Source organism: Brachycentrus maculatus, unplaced genomic scaffold (genome assembly GCF_059751285.1).
Source record: "Brachycentrus maculatus isolate JH-2025_06_01 unplaced genomic scaffold, ASM5975128v1 h1tg000486l, whole genome shotgun sequence".
Classification (NCBI taxonomy): domain Eukaryota; kingdom Metazoa; phylum Arthropoda; class Insecta; order Trichoptera; family Brachycentridae; genus Brachycentrus; species Brachycentrus maculatus.
The window spans coordinates 87,268-105,124 of NW_028281233.1; the positions used below are offsets into that span (position 1 = coordinate 87,268).

The 17,857-nt window shown below is 32.5% G+C and overlaps 1 protein-coding gene across 1 annotated transcript; it reads right to left on the reverse strand.

Annotated features, from left to right (window-relative positions):
• On the reverse strand, nt 1-16,607 carry LOC148302040 (uncharacterized). The gene is made up of 13 exons (XM_088272256.1): nt 16,394-16,607; nt 15,904-16,297; nt 14,758-14,949; nt 13,804-14,018; nt 13,295-13,529; nt 12,871-13,088; nt 6,835-12,753; nt 4,780-5,037; nt 4,088-4,214; nt 3,016-3,266; nt 1,892-2,023; nt 313-432; nt 1-203 (listed from the first exon to the last, which is right to left on the reverse strand). The coding sequence occupies exons 1-13, from the start codon at nt 16,430-16,432 to the stop codon at nt 147-149; spliced, it is 8,157 nt and encodes a 2,718-aa protein (XP_088128382.1). The 5' UTR covers nt 16,433-16,607; the 3' UTR covers nt 1-146.
• Between the last annotated feature and the right edge of the window lie 1,250 nt (nt 16,608-17,857).

Here is a 17,857-nt window from a genome sequence, read left to right on the forward strand (position 1 = left end):
CTTTACCTAGTCTACGCAATGTTTTGCCAGGAAAGGGGTCAGTACAATAAGAATTTATTATAAGCGCATTAAATGGTTTATTAGTTAAGCTCTCAATCCCATAACCGACACAATATATCAAGAAGTTTAAATGGCATGGGCAAAAATTATCTTGGTTTTCTAAAAATGCTCAATCTTCTTCCTTTCGGTGTTCCAAACGTATTCTGGAAATGAAAAACAGAAATTAGAAATTAAAACCAAAATAGACACAAAATATTTTGAAATTGGTTATATTTTTTTGATTATAATATGATTTTATAATTTTAATTTTACCTCATCTCTTGATGACGATTTGGAAGTGTTCCCCATGAACAGAGACTTGATACGGGATGGTGTTGTCGCTTTCTTAGTATTGTCATTCTGTTCCTTTAATGGTTCCCGGAGATCATTGCCCTGATGGTAAAAACACAGAAACATCGTATTGTATCAAACATTTTAAATAATTTTCATATAATTTTCGTGGATTAAACCAGTGATCTTATCAATTTAATAGTTTCTTAAGTTACATATTTTTGAGATGAATCAAATAAAAATAATACTGCAATGTGTCTCTCTGCATTTGTAATAAACAAAATAAAGAGTTTTTCAATAGCAACGATACAATTTTAAATAGTTATAATGACAAAACTGTTTATTATTTGTTGAAGATTCTTATCGAAAGATAAACGCTTGAAACCGTTCAGAAATTATTAAATTGTTATATCCAAAATCAGTGCCAATTTGCGAATTCTATGAGAAATTTAAGAATAATTCATGAAAGACATTATTCAGTTAATGGACTCACTATCGAAATGGTCCAATCAATTATCCGCCCAGATCTTGTGATTCAACACATTTTGATTTCTTTCTGTGGGGTTATGTTAATTCACGTTATGTTAATTCAAGGGTATGGTAATCCAACAATAATTGAGCAATAACAGGACAATATTGAACATGCTATTGCTGAAATACGGCCAAATTTATGTGAAAAAGTGATGTAAATTTGGGTTGATAGAATGCAGTATGTCCAGAGAAGTCGTGGTTCTCACACGAACATCGTTATTTTTCATACATAATGGCGTAATGTAACCTTTTAAATAAAAAAAATTGTGTCTCACTCAATAATTTTTTTAGAATTTGTTTTTTTTTTTTAAATTGTAACACTCTAAATGGAAAACCCTATATATTATGAGATTAAAACCAATATTTTTAGCTTTTCCACTTTTTTTATTTGACCAGCGACCGGGTTTCGTCGTTACCGACATCATCAGACTGGTGGGAGGCTATACAAATTGTTATGTTATATATAAAACAAGGCAAGAGTCTTGTCGATAAGAAATGACTGCCGGGAAATTTACATTTCAGAGAACTTCGGACTTCCCCGGGCAACCGCAGCGTAGAGGAAGGAGCCGTCAACCAGCAGTTCCTGATACTTCGTTACATAATTTAAATTCTTTTACAAAAAATGCAAATCTATTATAACTTTATATAAAATCGTGCTCTCAATACAAAAAAACCTTTATAAAAAATATTTTTAATATCATACAATACTTAAATTCGCTCAAATTAAATTAATTTCTGAACAAAATTATATCAAATCATGGTTATCAACTCCTGCCTTGTTTTATATATAACATAACGATTTGTATAGCCTCCCACCAGTCTGATGATGTCGGTAACGACGAAACCCGGTCGCTGGTCAAATAAAAATAAAGTGGAAAAGCTAAAAATATTGGTTTTAATCTAATAATATGTTAAAATGCAATTCCATAACGAAGTGTCAGTGGATAATATAAATCTATGGAAAACCCTATGTATATGTATACATTTGTCCATATAACAAGCAGAGAATATTTTTGATAAATAAAATTACCTGCAATGATAATCTCCCTCCATTTTTGCTGGGTGTTGGCGGCCCTGGTTTGTGATATGATGTTTGCCCCGCTTCTTTCTTTGTTCGTGGCCTTTCTACAGTTATGCTGTCATCTAAGTTGATGGTCCCTGTCTGCACAGATATTTTTATAAAAAATAAATCAATTATTAATTTATTTCTTCATTTGTAGATCTTGAAGATTAATTTAAAACATTCACAGCACCTACAATTCTACATATTATTCATAACCAGGGAATAGAGCGCCATTCGAATGAATTTTATGAAGTTAATTGAGTTAACACTGTGTCATATTTGATGATAATATATTTGTAAGATTAAAAATCAAATAGGTAGGATATGATGACATTCTATCTTTTTTGGACATTCATTCTATCCCCAATATTTTCATAAATTATTTGTTTTTGTCACTGCAAATGAATAACTTATATGATAATAATTTTATGTAATACGTAATTAAATTATGGAGGAATACAAAAATTATGAGCCCGTATCTATTGTATTTTATATTGACATTCTCATTTTTAAAGTCAAGTTGAAGTAAATACATATCTATTTATTGTAACTGCAGACAGTTGGTAGAAATCCATTTAAATTTTTTGTGTAATACATATATCCAAAATTAAACAAGGTTATTTGATATAGTTCTACTTTTATTTGTAAATATATGACGAATACATTTTAAGTGTTTGATAATGTCTTAGTAAGACGAAACGCGTCACATATTTTCATATATTGTAGTCATACAGGAGAAAGTGACCAAGTGCATTTTTTACAAAAACGTGATCATTGACTATTTGATATCTTATTAGCTTAATATTGCCCTGAAAAAATCCTAAAGCGATTTTAAACTTGGAAGTATAATATATTGACATGTTAAAAAGAACTAACTGCATTGATGTTTGTTTTCTTGCTAAGCAAAGTGACTTAAATGGCCCTCCTGGACATTTTACGTTTTGTTAGTTGGTCACTTTCTCCTGTACGACTATGATATATGTAAATAAAGGTAGAACTCAATCCAATAACCTTGGTTATATTACCCAAAAATTTAAATACATATCACCGAGAGGGAAAGGTTAAGATAACATTTTTCCTACAGTACGTACCTTTATGTCCTCTTCCTTAAACCGGCGGAACTGGGTTTCGGCCGGGTAGGAGCTCTTGAGGTGCGGCAGGCAGAGAGAGTTGCGCCACTGCAGCTCCGAGAGCCGATTGTCCTTGGGCTGCGAAGTCAGGTGCTGGCCGGACAGCGCCGTGCTGCTGGCCCGCGGCTCACACATCCCGCTCCTCAGCTCCGCCAAGTACGTGTTGTCGAACACCTCACCCTCCTCGTCGGACATGTGAAGGCCTCCGGACTCTGAAAAAGTTAACCCAAACTTAACCCTAGATAACTAAACATTCGTCCACGCGACGAAGCCCCTCTCCGAAAAAGTCAAGTTATGTCGAATTAATCTACGTATGCTGATTCATTTAGCACGATATTTTGCTGGGACGCATTACCCGCGCTAAGCAGAGTCTGTTTTTCACATATGGCTCACTCCTTTCAACAATATCATATATCAAAAATCGACAATTTTCAGTTGTGCATGTTTTCAGAATGCCTAGAAAATGTACTATAACCCAGCAAAAGTGGCATATTTTTGACTTAATATTTACCCGCTACAGGCCAGAAAGTGTTGTTTTTGCATTTTGAAGAAAATGTATCGTTTAATTATTTTTTTAAATAAACTAAATATTTTTCAAATCGAGAAAAAACATTCTGTTTTACCTTAAAAGATATGTTACACAGAAAAAGTTGGTTTGATATTAATTTTTAATACATTTTATTAAATTTTTAAACTTTAAAAACAATCTCCTGAAAAATCAAGTTTTTTTTATATAAGACGTTGTTGAAAGGAGTGAGTGATATATAAAAAACATTAGGAAATCCCTGAGTAAAATATGTATTGTATTTTTCGGTTCCTCAGTGAATCACTGAACCGCGCTATTAAAACAGCATTATACCAAAACAGCGTAAATAGGGGTGTCATTAAGCGGGATATTACTGTACCTAAAAAAACCTCACTACTTATTCATGTGATTCATTTTGTTTATATTACTTTGTTTTATATTATGTTCTTTGTAATTCCTAAATATGCATTTGATGTAATGTCTCGTCAGTAAGATGTTCAAACTTACCGACTTTATTAGCACCAGGTTGTTTTGATGTTGCAGATCTCTCCTTTATTGGTGACGGAGCAAGTTTTTTTTGAGGAAGTCTGGTACTAATTGTATTTCTCCGCATTTCTGTTTTAGTATGAGGTAACTAGAAAAAATATATTTCATTTTACTAATTGAACCATTAGACAAAACCGCTGCACTGAGCATAAAGAGGAACTGATATTCTTCGGTGTTATGTTTTTTTCTGAAATAAGATTTTGTAGCTTTTGCAAGAAATGCATTCAGAAATTAACACATTGACTGCCACGGCAATTTTCAGAATTCCGGCCTTAAAAGCCAATTCTATAAAAATATTATTTTACTTCTTGATTTTGAGTAATTTTTTTTTATAATTATATTTTCTATTCATTTATTAATAAATTTTCTGTTCATGTAAGCCAGCATTGATTTTTTGCTCTCTTCCCATGCGCCATCTATCCATATTAGCACTGATACTACGAATTTTATTGTAGCTGCACAAATATGGCAAGTAAACACAGTACGAGATAACTCGTAGTCGGCGTCCTAGCAAAGAACGCAATCTACGAGTTATCTCGTAGTTGGCAGTCAACATGTTAAAGCCTACATTTTTGTATTGTGTGTGACTATTGAATATGCGAAGAAAACCTAAAAATACGGTGTACGGAATAATGTTATCTGCTCGTACTTACACTTATAGTAGAGCTGATAGAATTGATTGACTGTTGTGATCCTAATTGTTCTGCGAGTTTCTTGCGCAGTTCGTCATTCTCTTTCTTTTCATTGAGCAGTTTTTCTCCGACTTTCCATTGCTCAAACATAAGATGATTCACATGGACTTCGTATCGACTTATTTTTTCACTATACTTTTTACACAATGCTTCTAAACTAGCCGTCTCTTCTTTTTGTTTTTCTGCGTGCGCAGAAATTTGTTCTTGGTAAAGTTGTTTCTAGAAAAAACAATTACAATTAATTTATTTATCAAATTTTGGGATAATTAAGCATAAATTCCCTACTTCTTTAATAGTTAATTTTTAACATGTTAAACTACACGGGGCACTGGTGACCTCGCCTGTAGTGGACCGCAGCACCGTGGGGGGCACCAGTGATCTCAATCAAGAGCTTTATTCAAAATGCAATCAAGAGCTATATTAAAAAACTATGGAACCCATCGTTAAATAAAAAAATTAAATAAACTTAATACATATTATGAAAATACATAAATTAATGAAAAGATTGTTTTTATGAATTTCAAAACTGACAAATTTTAGTGTTGGCCTTTAACGTGTTAAGAAAATATATGTTTCAATAATTAAAAGAAATGCTAACCAATGATTCAGGAAAATACAAAAAAAAATATGTATATAATAGGCAAGTACCTCTTAATACACAGCTTTTGCCTTCCAACACATTTGAGGATTAGTCTCCTTGGCGATGTCCACAAACATATAAATTGCTTTTGTCATATAATTTGCCATTTTCAATGTTATTTTATTTGATTGCAAATAAACTACACTATACTTTAAATGGTAAATTTTACAAAATCATTTCTTTATTTCTTAAAAGATTATCCTTTTAATTGTCATACAAAAAATATGAAAATGTAATATTTTTCACTTAATCAAAAGTGTCTCTTTGAAAGTTGGTAATTGCGCCTCGAGTCAAATAAATACGATACCTATTTTGTAAAATGCCATTTCACTCGATTTCCGACATCTTTTACGGTGATCAAATATGTTTCTTGTTTTGTGCAGAATGGCATGATACTTTGAACAAAATAGCCCAAAAATCACAATTCTTTTTGTAACAATACTTTTACCAAAACAAAACTTTACCAATTTTATCTGTGTACAGATCGAAAGTGAGATTTTCAACTAAATATCGGGACATTTTCTGTGTCATTGGGATGTTGGAACACTTCTATTAAAAATGGTGACATTACATACCCAACTTGTAAATGGTAGATACACGTGTCAACCATTTATGATGCTAATTTAATTTTTAGCACCTTTAAAGAATCAGGGATAGGACAGATCCGTTTTCATAGGTATTCATTAATTCGGTTAACAGATTAGGATTCAATACACATTATTGATGACTTTTTCTTGGTTTATATTTCTTTCTAACTAAAGTTTTTTATGTCAAATAATCAAATATATCAGCAGTTAGAAATATGCAATATGTGACCAGATGTGTGCACTGATTAGGGTGATCAGTTTTGAGTGAAGGAATACAAAAACCAAATTAACTAAGGATTTGCAAGATACGGCGAAGAATTCGGTACTTAATTAAGTTTTTGGTTATATCACCGAAAAAAAAGAACTCTGACTCATCATAGATACAATTTAAAAAAAACTAAATTTCCAAATATCTTTACCAAAATGGTTAATATTAAAGATAAATTTCATATTTATATGTACATTTGTTATGTGATTAAAATAAATAAAAACTTATTAAGCATAAACAATTTATTAATATATAAATATTAGTTCTTTGGATTAACAATTATCATATTGCACGTAAATTTAAAATTGCACATAGTTTATTAGTTTTAAAATTTTCTTTAAAATTAAAAAAATAAGGATCACAATATTTATAGACAAAATATGATTACAATTAATTTATAATGCATACTAACATAATATAGTCAAGGTTTGTTAAAAATCATCTTTAAAATAAATCGTTAATATTAACCACCACACAACTTGATACGCGAGTATAAAAATCACCAAGGGACATATACTGACCATTTTTTGCTTCATTCTAGTCAACTTATCTTCGTATTCATTCCGCATATCCGTAACTAACTGATTTGTATCTTCGCCATCTACACATCTACTTTTCACTTTCTGATTCTCACAAACGAGTCTCTCCTTTTCATGTTTTAGTTGGTCTAATTCCGATTTGTACTGCGAGTGAATGTCGTCAACTTTGCGGGATAAAGTGAAAATTTGATTTTTGAGGCTAGTATTTTCGGCCATTATTTTACGATTGAAATCTTTTTCATTGTTTATTAAGGTCTCGTGTTGGTCTCGGTAATGCTTGAACTCTTCGTTGGTTAAAATCAAACTACTATTTTTGCATTCCATCTCCTTTAAAACTTTACGTAAAGCGAACACCTTATTCTCTAGTTCGTTTCTTTCGTTTTCTATCTCCGAATTATGTTCTTGTAACTGTTTAAATGATTTGATAGCGGATGATTTTGCTTTTTCACAAACACTAAAATGTTCTTCCATTAAGTTATATTTTTCTACTAGGTCTTGTAGTTGCTCATAAACTGAGAGTTTCTTACAGTCGGCAGAGATAAATAAAGGCATGTCCGCGCTATTCTGTGTCTTTGAAGATTTAATTTTTGTAATAGACATTTGAATTTGTTGAATATTATTTTGAACAGAATTATTCATGGATTCAATTGATCCCAATTCATCTTCAAAATTGAAAATGGACAAATCATGCGCCGACTCAGAACTATCTAAACTATCAGAGTCCTTGTAAGATTGTAAACATTTAGTGAAAGATGAGTAAAAATCTGCGGAGAACTTTCCAATCTTTTCAAAAAGCTGACTGTTGGAGACCTCGAGTGTGTTAATTTCTTTTTCAATATCTTTATATCTGTTCAAGTAATCCTTAAAAGCTATTTTATTACCGAGGCAATTGTAAAAGTTTTCGCTTAATTTATTCAGAGAATCTTTTAATTCATTAATATTATTAGTACGTGTCTCTCGTAGCGAAAAGATTTTCATTAATCGGGATTCATTTTCACCCAGCTTTTTTATTAATTCTTCCATGTGTGAAGGCAGATGTGATTCGGTTATAGATTGTACTGTCGAGGTTATAGCGTCAGAATTGTTAAGAGCTTTAATATATTCCAATTCGGTTAGTTTCTTGGTAACACTTTCCATTTCACTGCTGGCACTTTGGTATTTCTTCTTGTACTCCTGGCACTCGGCAGAAATGGAGGATTTCTGTTTTTCTAACACAGAGAGTGAGTCTCTACAAGTAATTCTATCTTTAACCAAATAAACGATCATCTTGCAAAGATTGTCAACATAGTTTTCCACATAATCTATGGAGTTAGACACCGTAGCCAGCATATTGAAAATATTTTTAGAACTATCTAAATGAACACTTTCAAGAATTTTTAGCGAGTCCATGAGAGGTTTTTGAACGTTCAGAGGAAAAAGGTCTCCTTCAATGGGTAAACTGATATTTCTTAATCTCGCGATGGCTTCACATACAACTTCCCAAATTTTACTTAACATATTTTCAAAACCCTTTAATTTTTCAATAAGTATATTATTCTCTTTATTTGTTCCCAAATACTCAGATAACTGTTGTACTTTGGAATATATTGTTTTGTGTAGCATTTGTTCGTTTTGCTTGGATAAGTATAGTTGCTCATTGGCTGCGTATAATTGTTCATCTAATTGGGTAATTTTAGCAGATAATTCCACTAAATCATTGTGCCGCTTATCGTTTTGTTCTTCGGCACAGTGGAGTTCCTCTCGGAGATTATCACTGACAGTTTGGAGTTCATCGATGCGCTCTCTAAAGAAGTTGCACTCTTCTGTCAGCTTAATAATAGATTCGTCCTTCTGTAAGATGGTTTTGGCGCATGTTTTAGAAATCATTTCAGTCGAGTTACATAGCGAAATCAATTTCAATTTGATGTTGTCAACATTATTGGAATTTGGAATTTCTCCTTCCTTTTTACTTGCCAATTCATTTTTAATAAGGGCACTATCAAAATCTAATGAATTGAAATCAAAATTTTCAGAATTAGCATTATTACAATCCTCCACATTGGTGTCATCTAATAATTCCAACTTAACGCCGTCAATTAAATCCTCTAATTCTGTTTTCTCTCGGAGCAAAATGGTATTTTCCTTTGAAACGGCCTCAATTTCTTCTTCTAACCTAGTCAATTTTGTATCTTTATCACAGACGACCACTTTGAGAATATTGATTTCTTGTTTATAAAAATCCGCCTCTTTAGTTTTCATTTTTAATTCATCGTTTTGGATATTCAATTGATTTGTACACTTTTCGAAGTTATCATTCAAATTTGACAATTTTAATTTCAGATTAGTTTCTTCAAGTTTTGACGTCTGGAGTTCATCGGATAATTCTCGGATCGACATTACTTTTTCTGTTAACGCACCGACTTCTCTTTTATTTTCTTTCATTTCACAATCGAAAGCCTCTATTTGGATTCGTAATTTTTCGTTCAGATTCTGTAAATGCTCTATTTCGGATGATTTCTTTTTGAGAATATTATTCAATTCCAGGATTTCAGCTTCATGTTCATCCAGAATGGTAACTTTGTCAGTATCAAGCTTTTTTATTTGGATTTCCATGGCACTAACTGATTTATTTAAATTCTCTATATCCAATTGGTAATTTTTAATGACGGATTCGTTTTTAAATATTTCAGCATTTTGTGAATCCACTTGTTCATTTAGAGTTATCAATTTGGATGCTTGCTCTGTAATAATATGTTCTAAATCAAGTTTTTCACGATTCAGAGTATTTAAAACTTCATCTTTAGAAGTAGAATCAGACTGCAAACTCTCAATTTGTTTTGTTAACAATTCTAGGTCTTTTATTTTTACGTGTAAATCATCTTCCACCGTTTTAAGCTCTACTTTCAAATTTTCCAAAGCCGCTTGTTTATCATCTCTTTCCCTTTCACACGCTTGATTCGCGGTTTGAGCGAGATGTTCTTTTTGTTTATAATTTTCTGTCAATTTTTCATTGGCTTCAGTAAATGATGCCATTGTCTCTACATTAACCCTTTTTAACCGGTCACACTCTCGAGATAAATCATCAAGCAGTATATCTTTCTTTTGAATATCTAATTGACAAGTTTCAATCTCTGATTTCAAACGAGATATATTTTCCTCCATCTGGGACTGTCGCTGTCCAGAATTAATAAATTTAGTTTTCACATCTTCCAATTCCGTTTCCAATTTCAAAATTGTAACTTTATTTTGGTCAATATTTGATGTTAAATGCGACTTCTCTTCATTTAATTTACAATTTTCATCAGAGTATTGTTTCAATGATTGCTCTATTTCTATTTTCTCCCTATATAAATTTGAAACCGCTTTCTGTTCAACTGCCAATTTGTTTTCAAATTGAAGATTCATGGATTCGATAATATAATTTTTTTCCTGTAGTATTTTTTCTGAAGAGGAATTACATTTTTCTATTTCTGTTTCCAAGTTTTTAACGATTTCCTCTAGTTTCATTTTATCTTGGCAAAGGGTTGTAAATTCATAATTTTTTTCATTTTCTAAATTATTCAACTTCTCAGAGAGCAAATTTTCCGAATTTTGTATTTCTAATTTCTTTTCATTTAATGAATTCATTTCTGTTTTCAGCAACAGCACATCATTCAATAGAATATCATTTGTTTCGAATAATTCACGCTTCTTTGCATCACTTTCTTCCAATAGAGATTCTTTCAATTGAAGTTTATTTTTGCATTGAACAATTCCTTCTTCTAGATTAACTAGCTTCTCAGAAAGGGTTTTGTTGAACATTTCTAGTTCGGATTTATCGCTGATAACTGAATTTAATTCACCGATGAGTGACACGTTTTTCTCTGAGAGTTCTGAAATTTCTTTTTCCATTTTTGTCACTAATTGTTCTGTCACATTCATTTTACACAAATGATTATCGATTGTTTCTTGATACTTTGCTTTATCGGAATGAGATTCCTCTCGGGCGGATTTTAGTTTCCCTTCGGTTAACTGCAACAGTTCTTTTAGTTTTACTAGTTCTGTAGTACTCAAAGATGCACAGCGCACATTTTCTTCGATAATTTTATCTTTATCGAATACAGCTTCATTTAACTTAATATTGTTCGTAAGTTCCAAATTTAAATGTTGTTTAAGTTGTTGATTTTCAGCTTCAATTGTAAGTTTTTCATTTAAGAACACATCTATTTGTGCAGACAACTCAGTAAGTGTCTGTTCTTTTGTCTCAATTTCCTCTTGTAAACGGTTTACATTTTCTTTGTAAGATTCAGCATTTTTTTCCAAATCTAATACTTTGAGAGTCAATAGACTAATTTCATCACTTTTGTCTTCCAGTTCATGTTGTAACTGTAGGGAAGTACGTTTTTGTTGGTCTTCAGTTTTTATTTTCTCCGCAAATATATTTTCCTTTTCGGTCGCCAATGTTTTAAATAATTGTTCTTTTGTCGCTATCTCATCTTGTAAGCTTACAATTTTCTCTTCATAATGCATAATATTACTATCCAGTTTTGATATTTTCTCGGTTAATTTGTTATTTTCAGTAATTTTTATCTCCATCTCACTTTTCAAGAGTTGATGGGAATGATTTTGTTGGTCTTCCATTCGCCTCATCTCGACTATGATATTTTCCTTTTCAGTGGCCAAATATGATAGGGCTTGCTCTTTTTCTTTAATTTCCTTCTGAACCTCAACTAAATGTGCCTTGAGATGAGAAACGTTATTTACTAACTCTGATATGTTTAACTTTAATTGATTATTTTCATCATTTTGCAACGTCATTTTGTTTTTTAAGGTTTCAAATGTGCATTTTTGCTCCTCAATGTGACGAAGTAAATCATTTTGTTTAGCTATTAAAATAGTAATAGTAGACGCCATTTCATTTTGAACATCTCGCAGCTTAATGGTTTCTGCATCCAAACAGTCTTTTTCTGCGGTCAAATTACTTATTCTTGACTCTTTCGACAGGTTTTCATTTTCAAGATATTTCAGTGATTCTTGTAAATTAGAACAATCTATCTGCAACGCAGATATTCGCACGCTTAAGTTATGATTTTCATCGTTTTTGTTATTGATTTCACGTAGTGTATTTTCATAAATAAGACTTTGTTCACTTATTTTATTTTGTAATTCACGTTCTTTTACAGTCAGGTCAGATATGGTAGCTGCCATTTTTTTTTGGAAAACTTCATTATTAATTAACTCATTCTCCATTTTATGCAGTTTGCTAGATCCTTCAGTCAATTTCATTTCGAAGTCGGCTAATTTTTCAGTCATAACTTCATTGTGATGTAGAGATTTTTCCAATTGTCGTGATAAGTCTGAGGATTTGACTGTCTCTGTAGTTATTTGCTTTTGCAGGTTTTCAATTTCACATTTCTCGTTGGTGATTGATTTTTCCAAATCTTTGAGTAATCGAGTTAGAGAGTCGATTTGCGAAGCTTTTTGTTCTCCATCTTGCCTGAACTTTTCAATTGTAGAAGACGCAGAAGAGTAGCTTAACTCTAATTTTGAAACTTTGCCTTCCAACAAATCGATATCTTTCTTTCTGTCATTTAGTTTTTCCTGCTTGCGAGATAACCTTTTTTTCAGAGATGTTATTTGTGATTCACAATTTAATTTTTCTTTCGAGATTTGTTGTATGGTTTCGTTTAAATCTCCAACTTGTTCTTTACATTTTGTAAGTTCAATTGTCACATTGTTATTAGAATCGATCAAATTAGATTTTTCATTCGTTAATTCATCAACCAAATTATTAGAGTCTTGAAGATTCTGTCTCAGTATTTTCAATTGGTTTTCCGAATCCGACAACTTTGTATTTAATTCTTCGACTTTATTACAAAAACTACGCATCACCCGAACGTGATCTTGATGGGACTTTTCTGATTCTGCTTTGCAATGGTCCACCTACAAATAAAACGTATTTGATACTAAAAAGCTGTCCAATGGTAATTAAAAAGCCTAAATATTTTACCATATATTAACTATTTGAGATTATGCCCAAATAAATGCACGAATACTCACTTCATTTTTCAGTTGTGTATTGGATATGGAAAGAATATGACATTCGGTTTTAGAGTCTTCCAGATGCTCCGCTAATACTTGAAGTTGGTGATCCATTGTATTTTTCTCTTTAGCGAGTTCGTCTAACTGGTTAGTCAATAAAAGATTTTGATCTATTTGTTCTTTTAACTGGACATCGATGACAGCATTACCCAAATTTTCAACTGTACTGTTTAAAGCTGAAAAGATAAAAATAAAAATAATAAGATGACAAGACTAAATTTTTAGATTATTTAATGTGACCAAGAAGTCCTAACACGCGGCATAATAACTGACATTAAGAACTACACTACCAGCCGATCGAGGTAGATTTTGAAAGCCCCTACTGAGGTTTATCAGCAAATAAGCAATGCTTAAACATTTGTGTAATCTATTTGAAACTTACAAGAGTTGAAAACTTTCCTGAGGTCCAAATTATCTTCATCATATTCGATGCTTTCATTCATGCGGTGCTCTTTCCGTTGCAGTTCAATGAATGTATTAAATTCTGCCAATTCTTTTCTCAAGTTTGTTATTAGCGAGGCATCTTCATTAATCTGCACCAACATCTCTTCCTTGGTATCTTCCAGAATTTTAATACGACTTTTATACTCCGACAGGTCTTTTTCAATCCCTCCAATCTGCGTTAAGGAAAAAATATATTTTTATTAATTCAACTGAAATTCATTGATATTAAGACGAAGCCAGAATGACAAAATTCACTGCAAGATTTTACATTCAACTGACTAGGAATGAGCGATTATAATAAGCCAATAGATGACATGCCAATCTCGGGGACACACCATTGTCTTGATAAAAACTATTTACATAAATCCAATATTGCCGTGGCTTGGTGCAATATATTTTTTTAAGTTAGCCTCGTGAAAATGCCTAATTTTGGCTGTTGAATCTTACTCTTTTTTGTTGATTGTCCCTCTCTTCGGTGACATTGTCAAGGTCCTTCTCAGTTTTCAGTAATTCCTCGTACGTCTTCTGAAGTTCTGATCGGAGTCTAGCCATTTCCTCTCCCTCTGCGCCCCTAGATTCTCCCCTCTCACTGTGTGTCGAGCATGTAAGTAACTCGGCCTTCAATCTATTAATCTCACCGTGATAGAGAGCGTTCTGCTTTTCTACAAAAACAAAAATGCAAATTATATTTCTTCCCAAATGAAAGAGCCAGTTTTCATCAAGAGAACTTTTTGGCCGGTCAACTATCAAAAATTTATACAAAACCAAGGTGTCCTTACACTTATATTGAAAAATAATATTTTAGAAATGATTAATCTCAGAATTCATTTCACAAAACAATTTAAATGCGAGTTCGAAGTGAGGTTAGAGTTTCTGTGGATGAAACTCTAATTGTCATTAATAATAAATAGATTTCCAAAGATAAAAGGTTCCAGCTCTACTATATCTCGTTATTTCAACAGATAGTACTAGTTATTTTAATAAGAATTGTTAAAGCTCAAAAAATTACTTTTTTTAACTAAAAGAAAGAGAAATATTTGCTTTTTTTATTATTTACAAAAAAATCAATTTCATACTATTTCTGTGAGCCTAAGCGGCTCATTATTAGATATAGGTATCAAATTGTGGTAGAGATCGAACTCCGAAACTCTGACTCAAGAGTCCGCCCCACTAACCACAGAACGACAACCCGACACAAAGAGCAGGAAGTTCAAAAATATGACTGAAGCCAACCTCGAAGAAATTGGTAAAGGGGAGGGAAATTGAATTTTATTCCTATTTGATTAAATTATTGCGTCAAATTATCATTGCTACAGCTCTTACACCTCCACGTATCGTTTCTAAGTCCTCGATATATATAATTCCATTTGTGTTAGTAAGACAGCAAAATGTTCAACACACCCAATTCCTCACGCCTGACCGTCTGCCTCTCCAGTTCTTCTTGCAGATAGGCCCGGTCGAAGCGCTCCGATTCCAGAGCAGCCTTCATGTTGAATATGTACCGGAAGCGCTGCCCTGTCGGAGTCATGGGGCTGACGTTGACCCCGGGGGGGTTGACCAACCGCATCGGCGATGGTTCACTCTGCGACACCTCTACAACACACTCATATGTACTTTCTTTCTATTAAATAACAGGTTAGTGCAGGTTAGTTAAAAAAAAAACCTCAAATTATAAGCATGTTTACTAACAACAGCAAGTGTCTCTCAATTCATGAAAAGGTGGAAATTATTCATGAAATAGAATGTGTCGTGAATAAAATTGAAGTGTGTAAAATGTTTTTATGATCCACTATAAAATTGTGGAAAAAGAAGATTTTATTTTCTGCATATGAAAAGAGCACCACGGACACAAAAAAAGGAAATATCATCGATCATACATATGCTGATGAAGCTTTGCTTAAATGGTATTGTACCCAAAAAGCACAGGATTTTCTAAATAATATAAGAAAAATGGATCGACAGAAAAATATATGTGAATAACAGGTGTATTAATAAATTCAAATGGGGTATTTTTGTTTGAATTGCTACTTTATATATAAATATATGAATAAATAAATATATACATCATTTAAATAAATAAAAATATCAAATAAAATAATAAAAATATACAATTGAAGCTTTGCATATAAATCCATGTTTCCAGTTTTTTACCTCCAATAATTTTGTTTCGTAAAATGATAGATATTATTTTTATCTATCCCAGATCTGATACAGAAGCTCTAGGTCTCTTGACAAACCAGATTTTTAGGTTACAATATAAATGTGTTTATGTTTTATCAAACCAATTCTAAATAAAATAAAAATACTAAAAAAAAACATTTAAATATTTATGGCTATATAACATGTTGCGAAAACCTCCTATAGATAATCTTAACAATGCAAACAATACAGTACAAAACATGGTAATTGTTAGACGAAAAGAAAATACGGTTGAAAACACAAGTATATGTACTTTCTATTTACGTATAGAAAATTATAATAGTTGTCAAATTACACGTTAATCACCTTTTGTATTTCATGAATTGAGAGTTGCTTAAATAATCTTACCTGATATTGCATCCATGAGAATATTTTGAGTTATATTATCGTGTTTCATCAAGGTGTCGGCGAAAAACGTTATGGCTTTCTGGTCGACTGGCCCCAATCGTTGGCACATAGCATCGCGGATAGTCCCATCGTTCGTCTTTATACACGAATGATAGAGGAGTAATGACGCTACCAGAACATTTTCTTCTCCATCGATAGACTCCAGCTGATGGCATGATGTAAATAATGGATATTCCTTCTTTAAAAAAGATATTACTACACGTGCGTGATGTTTACCATCATTGACGATTTCTCCATCAACATTATCGAAGAATTTTATTAGTTTGTAAAATGAACCGACATTTAAATCTTTCACGCCGGTTACTCTTAAATCCGGGACACCCAAACAGTTTATCTGAAAGAAAGCAGGATATTCAATTGATGATGAGTAAATAATTCAATAACCGACGCGTCGAGAGTAAGATTTAGGAAGACTTGAAAGATAACTTACCCAGCGAGTTACTATATTGCCCCATTTGTAATGTTCCATTTTGATTTTGTTTGTAAACACACCGAATTAATCTAAAGAATGAATAAATGAAACTATATCATGATAACTTATTTCACTTACTAACTCATTCACCTGACCGAACAAAACCCAAAAAGCCAGCGCCAAAAACCAAATTTATGTAAGCGCCGCCAGTGGCCAACTGACAGTTTTGTTTAAATTTTCAAATCAAATTAACGTTTCCAAAGTTGTTTTCGTAACGACCAAAGACTAATTTGTATAGACTTACGTCGCTGGACACGATGTTGCCATATACAAAAAAAATTAATGCGTGAGGCTAGAACTTTGAGTCAATAATAAATTGGCGACACTTTGGCGACAAACACTGCATATTATTAGGCATTTGTAAACAATTACATTTGTTTTATTTATTTAACTTATAAATTTGAAGCCAAAGTAGGGCCATGATAAACGGTGTTGCATAAGCCGTAGCTAGATTTCACAGTCACATGGACGTTGGGTAATTAAAAAAAATTGATTGACAACTGGTTAAATTATAGTCCAGAAATAAAGTTTGAATTATCCATCCTACGTAGTTTTGAAAAAAACTCATGTAAAGGGATTCAAAAGATATGTCTGGATCACATTTTTTTATTATGCGAGTCTATATATTACTGCATGTATAATTTGAATGGGTTGCAGTCTTTTTACTTTGAGCCATAAGATCAACTTGCCATTATAACTAGGATATTAGTTTTAAACTATTAAAAGGATATTATTTACTTTTGTCCTGAATTTTATTTTGGCTTCATGTTTTTACCATCATGTTATGTATGAACATCTCAGAGTTGAAATTTAATACCTTTGATTAGAGAAAGAAAGCTACAATCCTTTTCGAAAACAATTTTGGAATATGACGATTATTTAGTCTTATGTTTAGTCCATAAGTTTCTCATGGTTATGAAGACAAAATCATTTGCCATGAGCGTGTGTTCATTCCAAGCATTCTTCTCCGTCTTATTCCTCATTGCTGAGGGTTGTGAAAACATGACTCTTTTCCAGTTTTCCCTTGACTGCGCTGCACGTAGCGCTCCAACCACCGAGGTGCCTGCTGCTGCCTTAACTTGATCAGTCCATGGTGTGGGAGATTTTCCTCTCCCTCTCTTTCCCTCCAGGCTACCGATCACAACCAGTCACTCCAGGCTATCCTCATTGCCACGTACAACGTGTCCACAGAACGGAAGAATCCATTGTGTATAGACATTGGCCAGAGCCAAGTATACGGGTGCGTTATGATGTAGGTCAAGGGAGTCCAAAGCACGACCAACTTGTGAGTTTAAAAAACCCCTCAATGAACTTTATTGTTTAAAACAGGGCTGCCCAAAGCACGGCCTGTGGCTTATATTGTCAGTCCGCAATGTGTTTTTGATCTACTACAAATTTTCCATTTACAAAATTTATTTCATA

Coding starts and splice junctions, on each gene's coding strand:
- LOC148302040 (XM_088272256.1), bottom strand. CDS start 16,432: ATGGAACATTACAAATGGGGCAATATAGTAACTCGCTGG. Junction 14,950..15,903: donor TCTCATGGATGCAATATCAG/GTAAGATTATTT, acceptor AGTGTGTTGTAG/AGGTGTCGCAGAGTGAACCA. Junction 14,019..14,757: donor GGTCAGGCGTGAGGAATTGG/GTGTGTTGAACA, acceptor TTGTTTTTGTAG/AAAAGCAGAACGCTCTCTAT.